General features: G+C 52.6%; 1 protein-coding gene across 1 annotated transcript in view; it reads right to left on the bottom strand.

The window, feature by feature from the left end:
- Window positions 1-426: 426 nt before the first annotated feature.
- Window positions 427-18,845, bottom strand: part of OTOG (otogelin) — a 78,442-nt gene continuing 60,023 nt past the window's right edge. Inside the window, exons 40-56 of the mRNA XM_069469664.1 lie at window positions 16,042-16,225; window positions 13,494-13,714; window positions 13,190-13,328; window positions 11,485-11,679; window positions 11,055-11,267; window positions 10,367-10,471; window positions 10,111-10,218; window positions 9,590-9,691; window positions 7,990-8,088; window positions 6,826-6,866; window positions 5,870-5,945; window positions 5,591-5,769; window positions 4,741-4,845; window positions 4,406-4,525; window positions 3,165-3,210; window positions 733-812; window positions 427-627 (exon numbers count right to left, since the gene is read on the bottom strand). Of these exons, the coding sequence (XP_069325765.1) occupies window positions 427-627; window positions 733-812; window positions 3,165-3,210; window positions 4,406-4,525; window positions 4,741-4,845; window positions 5,591-5,769; window positions 5,870-5,945; window positions 6,826-6,866; window positions 7,990-8,088; window positions 9,590-9,691; window positions 10,111-10,218; window positions 10,367-10,471; window positions 11,055-11,267; window positions 11,485-11,679; window positions 13,190-13,328; window positions 13,494-13,714; window positions 16,042-16,225 (2,214 nt within the window). The remainder of the gene's footprint in view (window positions 628-732; window positions 813-3,164; window positions 3,211-4,405; window positions 4,526-4,740; window positions 4,846-5,590; window positions 5,770-5,869; window positions 5,946-6,825; window positions 6,867-7,989; window positions 8,089-9,589; window positions 9,692-10,110; window positions 10,219-10,366; window positions 10,472-11,054; window positions 11,268-11,484; window positions 11,680-13,189; window positions 13,329-13,493; window positions 13,715-16,041; window positions 16,226-18,845) is intronic.

Here is an 18,845-nt window from a genome sequence, read left to right as displayed (position 1 = left end):
TCTATAGTCAAAAGGGCCAAGAGAACAGGCCACTGCATCCTGCCCCTGCACTTGGTCTTGGGTCTAGCTTTGGTCCCAGCTTCTCATGAAAGCTCTCCACCAAAACTGTGGCCAGAGTCACAGATGTGCAGGGTTTGCTACCTGTAGACCTAAGGCCCATTCCCGACTTCAAGCCGGGGCAGAGTTGAGTTCCCTGAGCCCCTAGCTGTGGCACTTTTCCACGTGTGGAGGAGGGTGAGCCCAGGGAGCCAGGACGGGCTAGTGTGTCCCGTTCTGGTCACTCCTGGGGCCTCTGCCCACCCTCCTGTGCTCAGCACATACCAGCTTTCTACCACCTTTCATCTCCCCACCCCATCCACACTGGGCCAGCTGGAAGCAGAAAGTGGGGGTGACAGAGGTGGTCCAGCCAGCCCCGGCCCCCAGGCCTCAGGACCACTGGCAGGCGCAGTCAGTGGGCTCCTGCACTGTGTAGGGCACCCAGCTGGCATTGGTGGCACAGAAGAGCTGTATGGAGCGCCGCTGCAGGCCCACCTCGCGGCAGCACTTGCAGAAGCGGGCGTAGGTGTTGATGTTGTAGTTGTAGATGCTGGCGGACGGGCACCTCCCGTCACAGGACACCAGGTTCACCTGGAAGGGGCAGGCCAGTGAGGCAGTCTGTGGAGTTCCAAGCCCCCCAAACCCCCTCCATGCCCCTCTCTGGCTGCCCCCCACCGCCCTGCGGGTACCACGCACCGGCGTGTTGCTCCTGCAGTCATTCTTGCGGATGGTCATGCGGATGGTTACCTTTTTGCAGGAGCGCCCATCCTCCTTACCTGGGGGGACAGGGTGGGCTGAGACAGGCTCCCTGGGGGCAGCAGAATGGGCCAGCATGGGGCAGTTAGTGTCATGCTGGAGGGTCCCTCATCCAGCGTCAGCACCCAGGCATTAGTGCCCCTCTCCACAGGGGGAGCCCTTCAACCCAGTGCCTAGGAAGGAGGCGGCGTCGGGGAAGGCAAAGACAGCAGTGTGAGCCAGGGAGCCAGGAAGCTGCCCGGGAGGTGGCCGGACTCCCTTGAGGACCCTGTGCTAGGGGCAAGGACGATCTGGGGACAGGGGTAGGCTGCCTCCCCACCCCAGCCCCAATGCCTGTCTCTAACCCTTGATGGCAACCCTGGCGTGTCCTCGCCTCCCTCTGAGCTTCGGTTTTCCTACGCTGACCGGGCTGCTAGCACTAAGGTTCTGCGATTTCCCCGAATGAATGGAAACCCCAGTCTCCAGAAGGATGCTTCTCACAGCAGGTTTTCTCCGTTTCCGTATCTATCAAACGGGGCAGGGATTCATTCGCCACCTCACAGAGCTGCTTTGGGGATGGACACTGCTGAGCCTGGTCCTCTGCCTGGACCACACCTCTCACAGACCACCCATCGGCCAATCGCACGACTCATGGATGTCCTTTGCCAATGTGCTCCAGTATCTCCTCCCCCAGGTCCCTCCTGATCCCCCTTCCTGACATTGCAACTCCCCCGCCTCACCGCCCGCCAGTCCTGCCTCGCCTTATATCTGTCCAGGGCACAGTCACTGTCCTATCAGAGACACGTTTGTAATGACGCTGATGAAGCATAAGCTTTAGGGCTTTCTTTTGCACAGGACCCTTCCACCATTTGTTGTGAGTTCTCTTCTCATTCTAAACAAACAGTCCCTTTCATAGCTTGATATGGATGTGTAAGGTTGTGTTCTTTTTCTTAATGAAGCCACCCAAATTGAATAAGCTTCAGGCCTCACAAAATTCAATGCATCTATCCTATTATATATTTTACTTGTTATTCTCTCTCTCCCACTAAAATGTCAGCTCCATGTGGCTCCACAATGCCTTGAACAGTGGCTGGCACATAGTTGGTGCTCAATAAATATTTTCCAGATGCATGGATTCATTCTGTAACCCCAGGGAGCCCACCAGAAATGGGGTGGAATCCTTTGTTCTGGCCTGTGGGCCTCACCGCAGAGGTTTCCTACCACACTGGCTAGATGGCTCCTGGCCAGAGCTAAGTCCCCTCTGTCCTCCCCCTCTGCTCCAGGAGGCAGGAGAGCTGATGGCTGTCCTGGCTGTGGCCCTCTGGTTCCTGCATTGAGACTGGCTGAGTGACCAGCAGGAGCAAAGCGGTGGTGGCACTGGGCATCGGTGGGCGCCAGGTGAGCGAGCACTGCTGAAGCGTTCCCATGCAAGCCCAGGGGACGCGGCTCACCACCCAGCATGCACTGCGGGCTGATTGGCCTTTGCCAGGGCCAGGGAGCAGTGCCCTCCCCATCCCCCACCCCCACAGCTCGGGGGGCCACCAAGCAGGACATTGTTGGACACAGCAACACAGCTGCCTGCCTCCAGTCCAGCGGGCTTCCGGGAGGAGTACCTGGGCGGCAGTGGACACTAACCCATGGAGGAGAGGCAGGGCTAACGGGGACCACGGGAAACAGGGTCCCTGGGGAACCTGGGAAGAGGGACATGGGGCACAGGTCACACGGGGGCACACGGGACATTCAGGGAACATGAGGTTGTGGCTCAGGGGTCAGCCCATGAGGCCCTGAGCCCAGCTTCCTTGGAGTATGTGATGTGGACATAGAAGGGCCCCGAATCTACAGCCCTGTGGGGACGGGGTCTGAGTGCCCTGGGGGAGGCTGACTGGGACGTGCATGTGTCCGTGACTGGGGCTGCAGGCTCTGGGTGGCCAGGGGTCCAGGTGCCAGCTAAGGACAGGTGCACAGAGCTCTCACTCAGACTGTGTCGGGGACCCTGGAGACCTGAATCCCACCCAGGAGGCACCGGCGAGACCAGGGCTCCTGACCCAGGGAGAAGTCGCGTGGGGGCACCTGGGCTGGGGGCTTGGGCCGGGGAGGGAGGAGGCAGAGTGACTGGTGAGCAACTGACCTCCTGAATGCAATGTCCCAATGTCCCCTGTCTTCAACAAGAAGCAGGGGCCTTGTCTTAGGACGAGGACATGAACATGGCCTCTGGCCCTCTGGATATTTGCGTCAATGCCACGAGCCCTGTGGCAGGGGGTTATCCCGTCATTTACTCACCCCTGAAGAGCTACCGCTGTAGGTGCCAGGAACCGGGCCCTCTGTCCCCAGACATGACACCCTGTCCCCCCACCAGAGCCCCTCACCCCTGGGCTCCCATCGTGCTCACTCACACGTCCTGCAGCACCCTTCCAAGGAAGGTACCACGGAGCCCCCGACCTAGAGGGAGAGGAGAGGGAGGTGGGTGGGGAGACCCTGTCCCAGGCTGGGAGCCAAGATCCCAGAAATAAACAAAACAAGTCCAAGAATTTTGACTCTTCTCCCGCCATGGTGCCCCAGAACAGGAGCTGTGGCCCTTCTGCCCATCAGGCCCTGACCAGAAGAATGGGGCCCCGGTGGGGACAGCTGGCACTAAGGCTGCCTGTGTCCCCAGCGAGGCTGGGCCTGGGTCACGATGCTGCAGGCCTCCTGCCTTTCCCACAGCAGCTCCCCGCACGCCCCCGCTGCCCTCCCCCTATTGTGCTTCTCCGCACAGAGGCTCAGGGGGTGCAGGGGGTCAGGGTCACCCCGTGGGTCAGTGGCCTGGGCTCTATCTCAGCCCTGGGTAAGCCACCTCTTTCCTCTGGGATTAGTTTTCCCATCTCTAAAATGGGGGCAATTATCCCTTACAGCCCTCGTCCTCTGTAGTGAAATGGATAAAACAATGGATGGGATAGTTATTTGTACATAAAAGCGTGTGTTTGTGTGTGTGTATGAGAGAGAGAGAAAGGGTCTCAGTACATGTATGTGATTTTGTGAACATATATGTGAGAACATGTGTGTAGATGTGTGATTTTGTATTTGTGAGTGTATTTGTTTTATAGGGAAGAGAAATATCTTCAGATGACCAATATTAATCTCAGGAACTTTAATAATTCAGCAGTAACCCCAAACCCTCCAGGAAATCCTTTTCCTTGAGGTGTGCCCTCCCTGACGGCTGTGCACGCTAGTGCTGGACACCCGCCAGCCCACACAGGACTGAACTGCGCGTCCACACGGTGCGTGTGTGCACAGAGTGTACCTGTGTGGGCCTTGGGGTGTGATGGGGCGTTGGCGTGCTGAGTGTGTTCATGTTCCTGGCGTGTAAGTGGCTGATGGCCTGTGTTGGTGTCTACACGAGTTTGCCTAGGACATATGACAGTGTCTGTTTTTGAGCACCCGTGTGTGGTCATGTGATATGTGAGGACGAGGGCCGTGGTATGGTCAGAGCAAAAGGAAACAGTGGAGAGGTACGTGGATTTGGGGTGGCAGTGCCGGCACAGGCCCCAGCCCAGGGGGCCCCTCCTCCCACAGACCTGCTCACAGGACCCCACCTGTGCCCCCGCCACCATCTGAGCCTGGCCTGCGCCTTGCTGCTGGAGGAGGCGGCACTGACCTTGGCACACTCGGTTTCGTTGAGCGGTGGGCAGCTGATGGGCGAGCGCACCAGCACGGCGCCCAGCGGGGTACCGCTGCAGTGGTGGCGGGCGCAGTCCGCAATCCAGGACGCCCCGGGCTGCAGGGCACAGAGGTGGGCGATGGAGGCTTGTGGCTGGATGGACGGCCTGAGCGAACCGATAGGGCACAGCTCCAAGGACAGGTGCAGCCCAAGACCTGGCACCGTCCAGGACCCTGTCTGTACCCAGCCCTGTCCTCAAAGCCAAAGAGGGCCCTGGTCCTAGTGTCGCCTCCTGGGACACCTTCCAAGTGGGCAGCGAGGGGGCTGCTTACCAAGAACAGGGAGGTGGTGCCATTGGGGAAGGTGAAGAGGCAGGACACGTTCCTGCAGGAGCCGCAGCAGGCCGCCAGGTCCCGCGGGTGCTCGTACTCCTGGTTCTGCGGGCCGGGGCGGGATGGGACGGGCCTCAGCCAGGTGCCCCCTCCACCCTGGCTCTCCCACTGCCTGTGTGTGCGAGAGCCCAGGGCCTGGCTGTGCGTGCTCGGGAAGAGGAACCCCGAGACTCCTTCCATCTCGGGCAGGCAGATCGCCCTTACGTCTACCCTAAGCCTCCTTCACTGCCGGTTCCTTACAGCCCAGTGGACAAAGCCTTTCCCCCTTCCAGACGCAGCACTTCTGGTAAGTAGGGGGCCAGTCTTGGTTCATGTGGACCCCAACCTGAGGCTCAGTTCCCGTGGGAATTTTGACAAATGACAGACTCTCCCTAAACCTCAGTTTTCTCATCTGAAAAATGGGAATAATTCTAACCTCTTTTATTCAAATATTATGTATTTAGCCTTTACTGGAAGCCAGTCACTGCCCTAGGTACTGGGCGTGCAGAAGTGCTCAACAAATGGTAGCAACACAAACACACAAACCAGAAGCATGGGGCATATGCCAGGCATTCAGTAGGTGTTTAATAAATGTGTGTTTTCTCTGTCAGTACCCACCCTTGCCAGGCCTTAAATCTGTTCCCTTTGTTCTCGCTGTTCCCCTCCTGACCTCTCCCAGCCTAGAAGTCTCTGAGGGCCCCTCGATGTCCCCTCTCCAGAACTGTCCAGGGCCCCTCTGGCTCCGGGAGCCCTTAGGCTCTGCCAGGCCTCCCTCCTGCCCCACCGGCCCCCACCCTGCGCTGCACCCTACCGCCTCGCAGCGGACGTCGCACAGCACCGAGGTGGTGTTGATCTGGTAGAAGCTGGTGAGAGGGTCGAGCACGTCGGTGCAGCGGGCGGTGTGGCACACGCCGTCTGCCGAGAGCTCCACCACCGTCTGGCCCGGCTGCATCACCCCCAGCTCGCGGCTCAGACACACGGGGGCCTTCACTGGATGGGCGTACGGGGTGGCAGCGGTCGTCCTGGCTCTGGCTACTCTCGCCCGCCCTCGCCCGGCCCTGCCCCTGCCCCGCAGCCTTCCCCCACTCACCGCACTCGTACTTGGCGCAGCCACACACGTTCTCCACGCTGTGCAGGAACTCCTCGTCCAGCTGGGACTTCTCCCACTGAGGGGAGGGCAGAGGTGGTCAGCGCCCCGAGGGGGGGCCTGGACCCACCCTCAGGAGCTGTCTGCCACCTGGGCCCCTCTCTGCGGTGGGCAGGGAGGGGGCTGGCAGGTTTAGGGTCCTCAGCAGCCTAGAAGCCAAGTCCCAGGGTGGCCCCCGGCCCTCCCTGCTGTGCTGTCCCCACCCCAGATCCCCCTGGGGCCCACACTATTTCCATTCTTTCTTCGCTAGTTTCAGGGAGCAGAGGAGGGATGGGATGGGGATAGATCAGAGGAAATGTGTATTGGGGTGGGGGTGGGGGACACATAACCCAGAAAATGACTGTAAATGTAACTTCATATTTCTTAAAGTATTTTCACTCGGTGGTTAAGGGCTTGGTCTCTGGAGTTGGATTTCCTGGACTCCAGTCCTGGCTGCGTGATTTACTAGCTTCATGACCTTGGCCTTGTTTATACAACTGAGATAATCACAGAATCAATCTCATGGGGATGTTCGGAGAATTAATATGATAATACACACAGAAGGCTTAGGAAAGTTCCTGGCATATAGCTCTCAATAAACATTAGCTACTGTCATGATTATCATCTTTGTCATCACCATCATCATCCTCAGCATCTCCACCATCACCATCATCATCACATGATCACCATCACCATCATCATTGTACTTGATCCTTCGCACACTCTAAAGCATGATCATGTCCACTTTACAAAGGAGGGCACTGTGCCCAGAAAGCCAGTGGCAGAGCTTGGGTTAAGAACACTGACATGCAACCCAGGGTTCTTGCACTGCGTTGAAGAGTAGGGTCTCTAGGGGAGGGACAGAGAGGAAAGAAAGCGGGGGCAGACCAGGGAGGGGGAGAGGAGCAGCGTCTCCATACCAGGTGGCACCGGGGCACTGGGATTGTGTCGCAGTCACACTCTGAAAAACACAAGGGGCCAGGTCCCACGTCACCAAGGATGCCCAGGTAGAAGAGCCCTGGGCCCCCCAGATCCCTTGCTGCGGGCACAGCCCCTCCTCTGGCACAGACCCAGCTCCAGCCCCAGCCCAGGGGGAGGGGAGGAAGAGGCCACGATCCCAGCCTCCTTCCATCCCTGGCAGGGGAGTCTGCAGCAGCCCTGGCTGGGCAGGTGGGCAGTGACGGGTCCTGAACGTCAAGCTCCCCACCGAGTGTGGAGCGAGGACAGACAGGCAGACAGACCAATCACAGGTTTCCTTTTGTCACCTGGATTCATCCGTCTCCCCCCAGCCCCCCCACCCCCGGGGTCCAGAGCCCATTCTAGAGCAGAGCTGGGGCCTTTCCAGGAATAAACATGGTAAGGGTGGAACTTGAGACCATCTGCGTTTCCCAAATATTAATACATGTTCCAGCAAGCTCAACTTTGCTACTCCTAGCCTTTACCTGTGAGCAGGTCTAAGACGTGAGCGGGCTGACTGCTGAGCACTGCTAGCAACTTAAGGGACACACGGCTCTAGCTCCAACAAGAACTGAGAGCTCTGGGTCAGAGTGGCTGTGGACACTCCGTTGAGTCACTCATTCATGCAACAAATAGTTTTAAGCATTTACTGTATGCCCAGCTTCTTTTCTGTGCTCTGGGGACAAAGCAATGAATACAAGAGACTACAATCCCTGCCCTCATTAAGTTTATATTCTAGTGAGGACTGGAAAAAAGACAAGCAAAATATCTGGATGTAAAATAGAGTTTCTCAACTCTTTTTTAAATAACATTTTCATAGGAAGCTCACTGGTTTTCATTATTGATCTTGACGCTCCTACCTGCCTCTCAAAATGATGTGAAGTGAATTTTAATAAAAATTATGTGTACTATCAGACAGTTGCAATAAAGACTTTTTAAGATAGAAAACCTTTTTGGAATGGGGAACTTGCTTTTCTCCTACAATCCTGGAGAGAAAAAGCCGTAGGAATGTTCCTCATGGAGAGTGGACACAGGAGGGGGAAGTGATTCTGGTGGCTTCCCCCGAGTGCTCCCACCCCCTCCTCAGCAGGGGCCCTGCGGGGAGGGTGTCCTGACCAGGGACTTACCACAGGACTTGTAGGGGCAGCAGCGGTCTGGGCTCCACACCTCCACCAGGGCAGTGCCCATGCCACACTGCACTTGGGGGCAGCGGAAGCTCTCGCACGCTGTGGGGGAGGGCAGGCAGACAACACGTCAGCCACGACACCTCGGAGTGGGAATCCTCAGCAACGCAACACTGGCTACGGGGGGAGGAGGTGCCTCCCAGCTCCTCTCTAGGTGCCCCCACTATCCTCAGACACTCTGTGGGACGGGAGCCCCTGGAAAGAGTCTGGGTGCCCAGTCTCCCCATGGAGCTCCTAATAAAATTATTGGCACAAGCAAAGGTTATCAAGTGGTGTTTCAAAAGTTATGAGGAGGCTGGGCTTGGTGGCTCATGCCTGTAATCCTAGCACTTTGGGAGGCCGAGGGTGGAGGACCATTTGAGGCCAGGAGTTCAAGACCAGCTTGAGCAAGAGTGAGACTCTCTACAAAAAATAGAAAAATTAGCTGGGCGTGCTGGCATGTGCCTATAATCCCAGCTACTTGGGAGGCTGAGGGAGGGGGATCACTTGAGCCCAGGAGTTTGAGGTTGCAGTGAGCTATGATGATGCCACTGCACTCTAGCTAGCCCATGCGACTGAGCAAGACCCTGTCTCAAAAATAAAATAAAATAATGAGGGAGAGAGGGAGAAGGATGTTTGCATAGTGTTAAAGTAATGGGCTACTTTCTGGTTAAAAGAGGAAAAATTTAAATGCAGGATGGAGGGCTCAGTGGTCCCCACCCTGACCTGGGCCAACGTCAACATCAGTTGCATTGGCTCCACCCGAGAGCTTGTGCCTCCTGAGGTGATGCACTATGACGTTGGACCAATCAGGGTTGCCCTGGGGTGTCCTGGTGGAGGTCCCTCACCTACACTGCTCCGTGCAAATGAGGTTCGCTTCATGTTTTTCCTACAATCAGTGGGCAAAGCAATTTTTGTAAATTGATTCATATTTAAATTTAATCATTTGTTCATTTTCATTCATTAGGTTTGCTTAAAGTCTATCATGCTGGCTATATTATGCTTAATTGCTATTGAGGTACCATGTTCATAGTAATAATACATGCAATATCAAGGTACTAAGAACATAGAACATAGTATGTATGTCATACATACAGGTACTATTAAAAATATTAAAAGGGCTTACTTTATTTATCATTGCAAAATAAAAGAGCTTCAGAGGCTTTGAAACATAGGGCCTTCTGGGATACAGCCTCCATGAGTGGGTAATATGGCAACACAGTGGCAAAAAGGATTCTGATCTTGCAAATGAGGACTTCATATCAATGCTGGGGGTACTGGAGGCAACTAAGCATTTGCCCTTCAACCCAAGCCTCCCTGTAGCCCTCGGGGCCCCCACCATGCAGCTCCCGTAGCCTGGCCCAGTTTTTTTGGGTAGGGCCTGCATTCATCATGGCTTCAGCTGCTCTGCCCTTAAGAGCTCACCACCTGGGAGCTCCCTGCTGCTCCCTGTTCAACTCCCATAGGTCCTGGGAGTGAGGACTTTGTGAAGGGGCCCAGTGGGCATGGAAAGGTCCTAGAACCCCTTCCCACTGTGGCCCACCACGTGCCCAGCAGGACTCACCACACTGGTACAGAGGGCAGCAGAGCTCCGTGGTGTTCCTGTGCACGGTGAGCACCTCCCCTTCCTGACACTCAGGGATGGGATCTGGACAGTCGCCACAGGCTGAGGGGAAAGGGCCAACACTGTCACAGAAGTCCTCCTCATGGGGACTTGTTACAGAGCAGGTTTCTGGGAGCACACCTCAGCAACCCAGGTGTAGCAGGGGCTAAACTAATAGCAACATTTTATGGTCTTATGTGACCTGTTCTGGAATCAGAACGTGGAAGTTCTTCCTTCACGTCCACCCAAAGTCTTACACTGAACTTACCAGTTTCTTCATGCTCAGTAATACAGAGGAGTATGCGGAGTTGGTTTCATCTTTCTCCTACACTGCTCCCTAGGCAGTGAGCTCATCCTTCTCCCTACACTAACCCACCTGAAGACCCCCAGTCTTCCCTCCCGGCCACCCAAGAAAGCAGGGATGAAGACAGGGTCAACTGCGATCCAGCTGTGTGCACTGACATCTGATGGAGTCCACCCACCGCAGAAGTAGGAGGTGCAACAAGAGTCCCCCAGGCGGCCTGCGATCAGGGTCTGGTCCTGGCGGCAGCTGGGGACCAGCTCTGCCTCACACAGATCTGGGTCACACTCTGAGGAAAAGGCAGAATTTAGGCACCAGGAGCAGAATCTTCCTGGCCAAGCCTGGGCTCCTGCCCTGGCTCTGCCCTAATCTCCAGCGAGAACCCAGCCCGCAGCACTGTCCTTCCCCCAAGCCCCCAGCCATCTGCCCTCTCTCACCGCAGCTGTAGCTGGGGCAGCAGGAGTCCTCCTGGAAGTGGGTGAGGAGGCGGTGGCCTGGCTGGCAGGTGGGGGCGAGGCCCTCACACAGAGTCTGGTTGCACACTGGCCCAGGGGCCACAGGGTCTGTCACCTGGAGGCCAGGATGTCCTCGCCATGCTCCAGCACTGTCCACATCCTAGACACCTGGCCCCTACTACTCCCCCTGGTCCCCAGGACCCACACCCCTGGAAGGGGCCTTTGAGGGTCACATGGGGGTCCAGGATTAGGACAGAAGAGCAACAAGAGCTAACACTCACCCAGATGGGCCATGTGCCAGCTGCTGCTCTAAGCCAGTGTGAACTTATGTAATTCTCGCAACAACCCCCAAAGTGGGTACTATTATCAGCCTCATGTCACAGGAGAGCCAACAAAAGCACAGAGGATGCTAAATGATTTGCCTGAGGTCACAGGCTACAGGTGGTGAGGGAGGAGTCAGCCAGGCTGCGTGGCCCCAGAGCACCACCGCACATTGACTCAGAAGTCCCGGCGCCTGCCCCCTCAGGGAGGTTCTCCACTCCCCCAGCTCACCCCCACGAGACGCTCTAATTTTCCCAGGCCTTGTAGTGTCCGTCAATGTTGGTGGGCATGACTAGAGCCTTTTAACTGTCCTACAGTTGAGGTCCAGGGAAGCAGAGGTGGGACTCACCACAGACAGTTCCCAGGCAGCAGGGGTCCTCAGTGGGCAGGAGCAGGGCCACCTCCCCAAAGCGTGGGCAGCTCTCAGGGCGGGGGTCTGGGCAGCCCAGGTCCACTGGGACGATGGTGTCTTGGGCTTGGCACTGGTGTTGGCAGCAGCCACTGAGGGAGCTGTTCCAGGTCTCCCCAAGGGCTCGAGGCACCCCCGTGCTGTCAGTGCAGGCTGCAGCAGGTGCATGGCAGGGTGCAGGGGACTGAGGAATCGGGGGAGACCCAGCCTGTCCCAGCTTAGACCCTTTCTGGGATACAGAACCCTCCCCCCAAGCAGACCTGGAGGGACACCGATGGGTTCAGCCATGGGCAGCAGGGAGGCACAGGAGACCCTAGGTGAGGCCAGCTTTGGAAGGCCCTGCCTGGACAGGGGACAGGGAGGAACCTACCACACTTGTCCTCAGGGATGCAAAGAGCAGAGTGGCGCCGGTGCAAGATGGTGCCCTCAGAGCAGACACAGCCCTCGCCCAGCACCTGGCACTGCTCCGGGTCCAGCGGGCCCAGCATCCCATCCTGGCACGTCTCAGGGGGCTCACAGGCTGCCACACATGCCTGGTATGTGGAGTCACTGGAGCACAGGAAGGCTGCAGGGGCACAGCAGGCAACAGGCCTAGCTCAGGCCCCAGTAAGGCTCCCCATTGAGGGCCAAAAGAGCAGGAAGGGGTGAGGAGGGGGCTCAGAGTGTCATCAAAATGCCTCAGCAGAGCGTGCATAAATCAAGGGGCTTGGTGTCATCACCTCCTCCTTAGATCAGGAGTCAGCAAAGTACAGCCCACAGCCCAAATCCAGCCTGCTGTCTGTTTTTGCAAATAAAATTTTATTGGAACATAGCCATGCCCATTCATTTATATATCGTCTGCAGCATTTATATATTGTCTGTTTTTGTACTAAAAGGGCAGAGTTGAGTAGCTATGACTGAGACCATACGACTCACAAAGCCTCAGATACCTACTACCTGGCCCCTTCCAGAAAAATTTATTGACACCTTGCTCTAGATCAGTGTTTTCAAACTTTCTTGATTGTAAAAGTAAATTTTACACTGTGGCCCAAAACACACAAACATGTAGAACAGTGGTCCTCAAACCCGACTGCAAAAGAATCACTTGAAAGCTTTTGAAATGCTATTGCTAGGACCCCATCCCAAACCGGTTGAATCTCTGATTATAGGCCCCAAGCATTAATACTTTTTGTTCTTTTTTTTCCTCAAAAATCCAACTTATCCACTTTCCATGCATTAATACTTTTTGAAGTTCCCTGGGTGATTTCGAAGGGTATTCAGGATTGAAAATCACAGATATATTGAAACAAAAAAAAAATCTCTTTCATGAAATAAGTAAACTTTCTATGCTCAATGCACACTGGGATTTTTTTTTTTTTATTCTATTCTATTGCATTTTTTTAAATGCTGGTGCCAACCCCCAAAATTGATTTCATACCCCGAGCCGGGATCCACAGTTTGAAAAACACCTGTCATATTGTAGGTGTAGCCTTCCCGTGAGCTGTTCCCAGCCTTTCTGGACGTGCTCACATTTGTAAATCAAATGATTCTAGCCCAGGCCCTACCCCATGCATCAAACCCAGCGAGGGAGAGGAGGAGGTGGGTCTCATTTCCATGCTCAAGGAAGGAGGGGAGAGACCAAAAGAAGAGAAAGATGAGCAAAAATTAAGTGAAGGGAACTAACAGGTACTCGCGATGACCGTGTACCAGGCGTGTGTGAGGCAGTAGGCACATGTCATCGCCTATCATCTTCAAAACAACTCTAGGAGGGAGCTATTATTACTGTCCCATTTTACAGAGCAGAAACTCAAAGAAATTCACTAATAAATAAAAATAAATTATTATGTATGAATGTATTAATATAAATTATAATAAAATTGTTCACTAATTAATACAAAATGTTTCTATTTTATATGCAAAAAATAAGTATAAATATAAACATAAAATATTTATAAATGCATTAATATAAATGAATGAATGAATGATTAAATCTGGAAACGTGCAGACTTGAACTTGGGTCTGGGAGGCTTTTCCCGCTCTAACAGCAGATGGGAACAACAGTCACAATGTAGGAGACCCCCGTCTCCTCCACTCACGGCAGTAGTCGGAGCGCCGCCACTCTATGCACACGTGGAACTTGTGGCACATGGCCACGTACACGGTCAGTGCCACACAGGGCTGCTGCACATACTTGGTGTCCCGGATCCACAGCTCACAGAATGACTCCGGGGAGACCTGGGCACATGCATCAGGCAGCGCTGTCCACTCTGCCACCCCACGCCCCAGGACCCGGCTCCTCCCAGCCCTGCCCAGGGGGAACAACAGGCCTGTGCAGGTAGGTGCAACCATCCCCAGCCAGCCTGGAAGGTCACCCCCACACTGGACCCTGCTGGCACATACAAAGCGGTGGCAGGCGCTGAAGGTGCGGTTGGACACCATACGAAGGCAGGGCGAGCAGTCAGCCGTGGCGCAGCTGTCTGGGCGGAAGCGGGTCTGGCCCACCGAGGTCAGGGAGCTGGGCACTTGCCAGCTTTCCAGAAAAGGAGAAGGGTCCTCGGCACTGCCCACCACAGAGCCATCCTGCAGGGTGAGGTCATTGGCTGCATCTCCATCACAGATACCTGAAAGGGGCAGAACGATCCCAACAACCACACTAGTCACTACCACTCCCAGGTCTCCAGCTCTCACCCTGCATATTCTTCACAATTCTTTGAGGCTAGTAATACCATTATACCATCACCCCCATTTAATAGATGAGGGGAATGAGGCACAGAGGAGCTAGGAAACCTGCTGTGTAAGAAAATGTCTTTGTCGTTGGGAAAAACACCAAAGTATTTAGGGATAAAGGGAAACAATGTCTTGAACTTATTTCAAATGGTCCAGAAAAATGTGTGTGTGTGTGTGTGTGTGTGTATGTGCATTGCATATGCATATAAAATGTATACACACACAGAGAAAAGCAAATGGGGCAAAATATGAACAAATAGTACATCTGGATAAAAGGTATTAATACAGGTATTAAGGGAGTCCCTTACACTATCTTCGCAACTTCTACGTTTGACATTATATCAAAATAAAGTTACCCCAAAACTCTGCCTTAGCGAGCTTGCTAGCCAATTATAACTGTTTCCCCTTCTTCCTGGGCAGTCTGCTTATCTTTCCCAGACTCCCTTGTAAGTGGGTGAGACCAGCTAACTGAGTCCCAGCCATCAGTGTGTGAGTGAAGGTGCTGGCACCACCTCCAGGCCTGGTCCATAAAACCTTCCCAACTGTCTCTCCTTCTGTGAAGTTGAAAGTTCATATTGACAATGGCAGAGCCACAGGATGGAAAGGACCTGGGTGTGTGAATCATTGCCAACCATGTGGAAACTTACGAGCATAAGCAATTAGCTTCTGTTGCGTTGAGGTACTGAGATGGGGATAGGGGTGAAGTTTATCTGTCCCAGCTTCTAATGTGATGCGAACTTCCAGCTTCATCCCTCACACAGTCTGCAGACTCCAGACACACACTCCCCTGCCTGTGACTTTGCTCAAGCTGCTCTCTCTGCCTGAAATGTTTTCTCAGATGTCCCTCCTTCAAGGACCCCTCAGCTGCACCATCCATGACTTGCCCAGCTCTGTGTAAGTCACCGGTGTGCAGGTATGCCTTTCACACAAGGTTGTAGCTCTCTGAGTGCAAAGATTCACTTTCCTTTAGATTCTCATTTGTTTCAGCATTCCCCCAACGTGCCTAGCAGAGTGCCCGGATAGCAAGTGTTAGTTCAGTTAAGTGGAGATAGAAATGATCTGACTTCTGCTCTGACACCTCCAACCACCACCATCCTGTGAATATACAGCCTGATTTGGGGCAACACTCAGATTTTATTAATGGTCCCAATGGTCACATTTTGCATCTTGACTCTGAGTCACTGAGGGGTGTCACAAAGGTATCGTAGGGAGATGTGGGCTCACCAGGCTACGGCTGCCCACAGCGCTCTTTGCAGGGATGAGGAGAGAAGAAGAAAGAAATGATGAGAAAGGTTGTTGTTGGTGGTGGTGGTGGTGGTGGGGTATGTGTGTGTAAGGAGAGGTGTGTGTGTCAGTGAGAATGGAAACTCCATACAACAGGGATTTTGTCTGTTTTGCTCACTGTTCTGTCCCCAGGAACTGGTACATAGTAAATGCGTATTGCATAAAGGAAAGAATGAGCACGGAGTTGACTTACATGCGTTAGTGAATGTGCAGAGGGCATTTTGAATGCAGGGCCATGAAAGGAATGAACACGAGGGGCGCAGGTGGAGGATGGAGGGTGTGAATACATGTGTGTGTGTGTGTATAAGTGTCCCTATGTCACCCATCATCACAATCATGGCAGTCTGTCACGGAGCTCTCCATCAGTGCCCATACACTTGTGCCCCTGCAAGGAGAAGCAGCCCACATCCAGACTCCTCTTCTACCCCTTTTCTCATCAAAACCCATCCAGTTCCCTAGAGCATGTTCTCTGCAACCATGCTATGGCCAGAAGAGCACTAGTTCTGTGTGCTATGACAGCTCTGCCGTGTGACCGCAGGCAAGCCACTTAACCTCTCTAAGCCGCCTTTCTTCTTTAGCTCTATGGGGATACCAATGGCCACCTCTCAGGGCTGTCATGTGGATGGCCTAGAAAAAGTGAGATCTGGGTGTGGAAGTGCCCAGGCACGGGCTCATGGGAGGAGTTATCTGGCATTTGGAGGCTGTCAGGGAAGCTGACAGGCAATCTTGGCTGAAGTGACAACTGGCCGAGGCCAGGCCATGCACCATCTCCCTGCTGGCAGCTTCAGCCTCAGAACACAAGACATGAGGCCTCCCTGCCCTGGCCCACCTCTGGCCTGGTACTGCTTTCCAGCCTTTCCTGGTCCAGGGAACTCATGTCTGGGGCAGAGGTGGGGCTGGGAAGCATCCGCCTCCCCCCAGCTGGGTCCCACCTCACCGCATAGGCCACGGCCCTGGGCCTCGCTGGCTTTGCTGGTCTCCAGGATCATGAGTCCGGAGCTGTGGAGCCACTGGATCTGGATGTGGGAGGGTGTCCGGACCAAGTACATGTGGCCTGTGTCCTCAATTCTGAACCCATACCTGCTCACAGGTGGCCACACAGGCTGCGAGTCCACAGTCACCTTGGGGGGAGGTTCAGTGTGAGCACAGCTTGTCCATCCATCTATCGTCTGACAAACATTTATTAAGCACCTGCTCTATGCCAGGCTCTATTTCAGGCACATACAGCCAAGATGCAATCCAAGGTGGCATGTGAGAACTATGAAAATACTTTTATGAGGAAAAAAAAAAACATGATAAAACAAGAAATGCAACAGCAGGAGGTAGGCTGCACCTTAATAACTCAAATAAACGCAAATTCTGAGCCATTTGAATCACTCTCATCTTTCCTGATCCCAATCAGATCACTACTTCTCGGAGATTTTCCCTAAATGCCCAGCTTTGGGGTTACACACCCCTTCTCTGGGGTCTCCTTTACCTCTGTGCTGACCATCAGGATAGGATATATTTGTTCCCTCATCAGGATGCCCAGTGGACTGTGAGTTTCTTAAGATCAGAAACTGTCCGATTCATCTTTGAGTCCCCAGCACCTGCCTTTGGGCCGGACATAAACTGGAGGCTCAGTCAATATTTGTTAAATATGTGACACTTCCTAATTCTCACAAACACTTTAAATTCAAAGCTACAACCTCTACTACCTATTGACAATGTTAAATTTTGATGTATCGTGGATTATTAGTTTTACACTGTAAATGGGAGATGAAAAGATTAAGATTTAAAAATATTTATAATGACTTAACCTCCTCCCTTCAAGATTCAACTGTTTTATTAACCACTTTGCAAATTATCCAGCACATGAACTGCTGTGTTGGGGGAGCCCAGGCCCCGGAGTCAGGAAGCTCTGCGACCGTGGCAAAGTCCATGGCTCTGTCATAGCCTGAGCCTTCCTATTTGTACAGACAGGGGCTTGGGCTTCGCCAGGCATGAGCACTCTCTGAGTCCGGGAGTTAAGCATCCGTATCTGAAGCCCAGAGATCCTCAGCTGTGTCCATAGGACTCCAAGTCCACATAAGAACAAAGGACAAAGGTTTCAAAATTAATCCCAGCAAGACGATCTACAGAAATCAACAAGCTGATCCTAAGTTTATACGAAAAGATAAAGGAATGAGAACAGCTAAAACAATTTTGTAAAAGAAAGCAATTGCAAGACACACACTACCTGATTTTAAGTAACAGTAGTCAAGACGGTGTGGTGTTGGTGAGATGACAGATTAATGGGACAAAAAGAAAAGTCCACAAATAATCCCAAAAGTTAGTGGTCAATTGAGTTTTGATAAGGGTTCAAAGATAATTCAATGGAGAGGGAATATGGTGCTGGCACAATGGGAATTCGCATTTGAAAAAAAATGAATTTTAACTCATACCTTGCACCATAAAAGTACTTAAAAGGCAACATACACCTAAAAGTAATACCTAAAACTATAAAACTTCTAGAAGAAAACATAAGAGAAAATTTTTGTGACCTTGGTTTGTTAGGTACAACACCCAAATCCTGATCCATAAAAGAAAAAAATTGATAAATTGGACTGCATCAAAATTAAAAACTTCTGCCTTTTGAAAGATGCCGGTAGGCTAATGAAAAGACACGCTGCAGACTGGAAGATAATATTTATGTCTGATAAAGAACTTGTGTTTATAACAAAATATACAAAGAATTCTCAAAACTCAATAAAACAACATAATCTTTAAGTGTGCAAAAGATTTGAACAGACACTTCACCAAAGAGCATATACTATAACATGGAAAATAAGCCCATGAAAGGATGCTCAACATCATCAGTAATTAGGGAAAGGCAAATTAAAACCACAATGAGGTACTATCACACACCTAATAGAATGACTAAACAAACAGACGAATACTAGCAAGTGCTGGCAAGGACGCTACTGGAGCTCTCTCTCATACGCCACTGGTGGGAAGGCTAAATGCCCATTTTGGAAAACAGCTTGGCAAGTACTTTAGTTAAACATACCCCTAACATACAACCCAGAAATCCACTCCTGGGGACTCTACCCATACACAACTTGTATGTAAATGTTTATAGGCAGGGTTATTTGTTATCGTCCAAAATGGAGACACCCCAGATATCTTTCAATTGGTGAATGGATGTGGTATATCCATACAAGGGAATTTTAGTCAACAATAAAAAGGCACGAACCACAGATCTATGCAACAACATGGGTGAGTCTCACCATATACTCTGGTTCGATTTATATGCCATTCTGGGAAAGGTAAAACCACAGGGTCAGAAGACAGTGGTTGTCAGGAGGTGGGAGGGGAGTTGACAACAATTGGGGTTGATGAAACTGTTCTATATCATGATTGCAGTAGCAGTTACAGGACTGTAGGTGTTTGTTAAAACTTGTAGAATTGTATACTACAACAGGGAGAATTTTACTGTATATAAATTATACCTTAATTTTTCAAAATAAAAAAAAAAACACCTAAGGAATGAAACTCAGGAAGGTTTTTGCTGAAGCCTCTGTCTCATGGAAAGTCCACTTTCCTAAGCTTCATTCCTGAGAGCTCCACAGTGTGCTGGACCCTGTGCTCTGTGTCCAGGGGCAGCTTCCAACAGAAAGGCTGCAGGTCTTGGCTCAGAAATGGGGATGGGGGTCATGACTTTGGGACCTGAGAAGACACATCAGTCCCTCTCACCCACCCGTTGGGAGGAGCAAAGGGAGG

This window comes from Eulemur rufifrons, chromosome 6 (assembly GCF_041146395.1).
Source record: "Eulemur rufifrons isolate Redbay chromosome 6, OSU_ERuf_1, whole genome shotgun sequence".
Lineage (NCBI taxonomy): Eukaryota > Metazoa > Chordata > Mammalia > Primates > Lemuridae > Eulemur > Eulemur rufifrons.
Note: the sequence above shows the minus strand (reverse complement) of the source record. Positions and strands in the feature narration are given on the sequence as shown.